The sequence below is a fragment of the Octodon degus genome, unplaced genomic scaffold (assembly GCF_000260255.1).
Source record: "Octodon degus isolate 3935 unplaced genomic scaffold, OctDeg1.0 scaffold00057, whole genome shotgun sequence".
Lineage (NCBI taxonomy): Eukaryota > Metazoa > Chordata > Mammalia > Rodentia > Octodontidae > Octodon > Octodon degus.
In genome coordinates, this window is record NW_004524633.1 from 5,937,500 (window position 1) to 5,941,131 (window position 3,632).

At 57.8% G+C, this 3,632-nt stretch overlaps 1 protein-coding gene across 1 annotated transcript; it reads left to right on the plus strand.

Annotated features, from left to right (window-relative positions):
* Nucleotides 1-201: 201 nt before the first annotated feature.
* Nucleotides 202-2,631, plus strand: Gadd45a (growth arrest and DNA damage inducible alpha). Its single transcript, XM_004633985.2, has 4 exons — nucleotides 202-369; nucleotides 535-636; nucleotides 769-997; nucleotides 1,983-2,631. The coding sequence occupies exons 1-4, from the start codon at nucleotides 326-328 to the stop codon at nucleotides 2,094-2,096; spliced, it is 489 nt and encodes a 162-aa protein (XP_004634042.1). The 5' UTR covers nucleotides 202-325; the 3' UTR covers nucleotides 2,097-2,631.
* The last annotated feature ends 1,001 nt before the right edge of the window (nucleotides 2,632-3,632 follow it).

Genomic DNA, 3,632 nt, shown 5'->3' on the forward strand with positions numbered 1-3,632 from the left:
TTCCTTGCCCCGCCTCGCCCCCCTCCCAGCCTTCCCAGTAGCTCTTCCCTCTTCCGCTTCTCTACTCCTGGCTGCAGCAGTTAGGGTTAAATTGTTACATCATCTAATTTGCATAGTCCAATGACAGTACGACATGCAAATGAAGCGGACAGTGGTTGGTTAAATGCTGACCCGATAACTCCGGGAACCAGTGCCTTTGTCCTCAGTGGCTGGAACGCAGCTGCTGGCCGGGTGCTATCTCCGAGTGGCTGCGGGACCGAGCGTGCCGCACGCCGGGCAAGAGCCGCCCGCACCCGCGCTCTCGGTGGGGACCTGCAGCTGCAATATGACTCTGGAGGAATTCTCGGCTGGAGAGCAGAAGACCGAAAGGTGAGTGGCCTCCGCCGGCCACTGCGCGACCCCTGCCGCGGGCCGCGCGCAGGAAAGTTTCCCGTGTGTCCTGCCGGGGCCGGGGCGGCGGCGGCGGGGCCGGGAGGGCTTGGGGCTCCCGGACGAGGTGGGACCGGGTCTCCGACGCCCGCCGCTCGCACGCAGGATGGACACGGTGGGCGATGCCCTGCAGAAGGTGCTCAGCAAAGCCCTGAGTCAGCGCAGCCTCACTGTCGGGGTGTATGAGGCGGCCAAGCTGCTCAACGTGTAAGTGTTCTTCGCTGTTCCCTCGTGTCCCCCGTGTGACCTCCCGCGGTCCCCGCCCGCTGAACCGGCCCGAGGGGTGGTTCAACGCTGGGCTCGGCGCTCACGCCTCCCTCGGTGCCCACCCGCCTGCAGCGACCCGGATAACGTGGTGCTGTGTCTGCTGGCGGCTGACGAGGACGACGACAGGGACGTGGCGCTGCAGATCCACTTCACCCTGATCCAGGCGTTCTGCTGTGAAAACGATATCGATATCCTGCGCGTCAGCAACCCGGGCCGCCTGGCGGAGCTGCTGCTGCTGGGCGCCGACCCGGGCAGCGAAGGCGCTGCGCAGACCCCGGACCTGCACTGCGTGCTGGTGACGGTGAGGCCCGGGCTGAGGACTGCGCGGGGAGCCGGGAGGCGGGGGAGGGACTGGAATGGGACAGCGGGCAGCCGCCTCTGCCCCTTCCGCGAGCAGGCGGACTTTCAGCCCAGAAGGGCCAGTTTCATCATCGGGACTTTCTGGGGACAGAACATGTCTAGGCACGCTGGCCGGTGCCCAGCGGAAGGGTGTGAGTCAGCGGGGCCCAGTGACTCCCCACCTAGCTGCACAGGCTCGCGTGACTAATTCCTTCAGCAGGGCAGATTAGATAAAGCCACAGAAATTCCTGGCTCACCCCTGAGTAAGAAGCTGGCCTGGTTCCCTGCCAGGCTGCGCTAAAAATAGGAAGGGTGAAGGAGGCGGACCTATGCATACCCCAGAGGTGCATTTGGAGGTAACACGGAGAGTTTTTCCTTTGCAGTCTTGCATTTTTTAACGGACTGTTAATCTCCCTGTGGAAGTCCCTGGTGGGTGGGGTGGTGGGTTTTCCGAGTTAGATGTGCTGGCTTGGTCTTCCGGATGTGACTCCTTTCTGCCCCGTTTAGGGGAGTGGCAGCCAACTATTTTGCAGCCCCAGGAAAGTGCCACTCTGGTCTTTTGGGACAATAACAGGTGGCAGTCCCAGTGAGCGGCTTCGTGTCCCCAGGCTCTTTGTGCACGCATTGTGGGCCTGTTTTGCACAATTGTTATGCTCATGGATGTACAGAGTATCACTTGGCACGCAAAACCCTGCATGGACTCAGATATGAATAGAGGCCCCTGCGCCTCTGTGGGGGTCAGCCCTCCGAACTTTGCAGGGGATAGGGGTGTAAGTGATTTAGCAAACACTCAGCTGCCCGGGATGTGCTCCGGTTTCTGCATCAGTGTGCGGCTCTGCAGTCCTGTAGCCCGTGTAGAATGCCCCGTGGCTTCCCGCCAGAAGCAGTCCTGAGGAGGAAGGGCTAGTTGTTTTTCCGGGGAATTAACCATTGTGTGTTGTTCCCAGAACCCCCACACATCACCGTGGAAGGATCCTGCCCTAAGTCAGCTCGTTTGTTTTTGCCGGGAGAGCCGCTACATGGACCAGTGGGTCCCCGTGATTAACCTGCCCGAGCGGTGACGCAGCCTGGGGAGGACCGAGCGGAGCGGAGCCGCGTGGCACGGAAGTTTGGAAATACCTTTGTACTTACTCTGAAGTTGCCCCCACACGGACCCTGGATTAGGGAAACTGAGGCCAAGGGGTGGAGAGAGCTTGGCTGCGCGTTCTGGGGCGCGAGTGACCAAGACTTTGGAGATGCGCAGAGGAGAGTGGAGGAGGAAGCTGAGGAAACTGCAATCTGAGTCGGAAGGAGTGAAACTTGCAAAGATCCCAGCCAGGAGGCAAACTGTACGAGTTTAGGGTGGTTGTGTCTGTTGAAACAGTGAGCTTTTGGCCCTGGATTATTGAGTATTTAGGGCTTCTATGCTTTCAAGAGAACGTGAAGGGATTCATCTCACCTCCAAACCATATTTTATTGTATTTTGACGATAATAGATTCTCAAAAGCTTTATTATAAATTGTACTAAGTTATTTTATGATGTGGAAGGCTATTTATGCTATACAAGTTTTTGAATTACGATGCCTAAATAAAACGGTAAGGCTGCACCGCTCCTTGCTGCCTGATTTTGTCCGTTCCAGCTCGGACTGTGTTTCTGTTACTTTTTATTAGTACATATTTGAAGCGCAGACATTTTTATGGTGCCCTCCTTTATGTGAGGTTAGGAAACTCATCAGAATGTCACTTGAGATGTGGGCGTGGGTGCGCACATACCCAGAGCTTGGGAGGCTGAGGCAGGAGGATCACTGTGAGTTCAAGGGCAGCCTGGGCTCTCACTTTTTAGTGAGATCCTATCTCAAAAGTCACTCAAGAGAGGCTGGGGCTGGGGGCAAGGGATGGTTAGGGTTCGACTTGCACAAGGTAGGTAACCATTCCATAGTGTCAGCGGTGCTACAAGAGTTGGTGCGACACGTGGAAGTCCAGAGGCATTTCCAAAGTGCCCTTGCAAGATAGGTGAGACGTTTACTGAAAAATTAATTAGCTAGTTAATTTATCTGAGATAAGATCTCTTGATGTAGCCGGGCTGGCCTCCATTTTGGGCAGTGATCCTCCTGCCTCAGCCTCCAAAGTACTGGACTGGCAGGGGTGCCACTATGCCCGCTCCATGTTATTCAGAAATGAGTGCATTTCCCTGGCTGGGGGAAGAAAGATGCTGTCAGCAGCTGAGGGTGGGTGTGGGGTGAGCTCGGCAGCACCCTGGCTCGGGGGCTCCTACGGGCAGTGTACTGTCAGCAGAGGCCTTGGTGACGCGTGTACCACCATCACGCTGCAGAGTGACAGCGGGTCAGGGCCCTGGGTCCCAGGGAAGGACTTGGGCTTCCCAGGGCACGAGCCCTGGGGTGGGGAGTCTCCCTGGGGCCTCGGGTCTGCTGTTATCAAGGCAGTGGGGAGAGGTCAGAAAGAGGCAAAAGAAATGAAAGCCTTCAGGAGAACCACTGCCCGTGCTGGCCATTCGGGCAGTGGGAGCTGCCGGACGCAGAACGGGGCACCCCGCCTGCCTGCCCTCTCTGCGCCTCAGGGCCGCGGAAAGTCAGGGAAGAGAAACCAGTTCCGCGCCC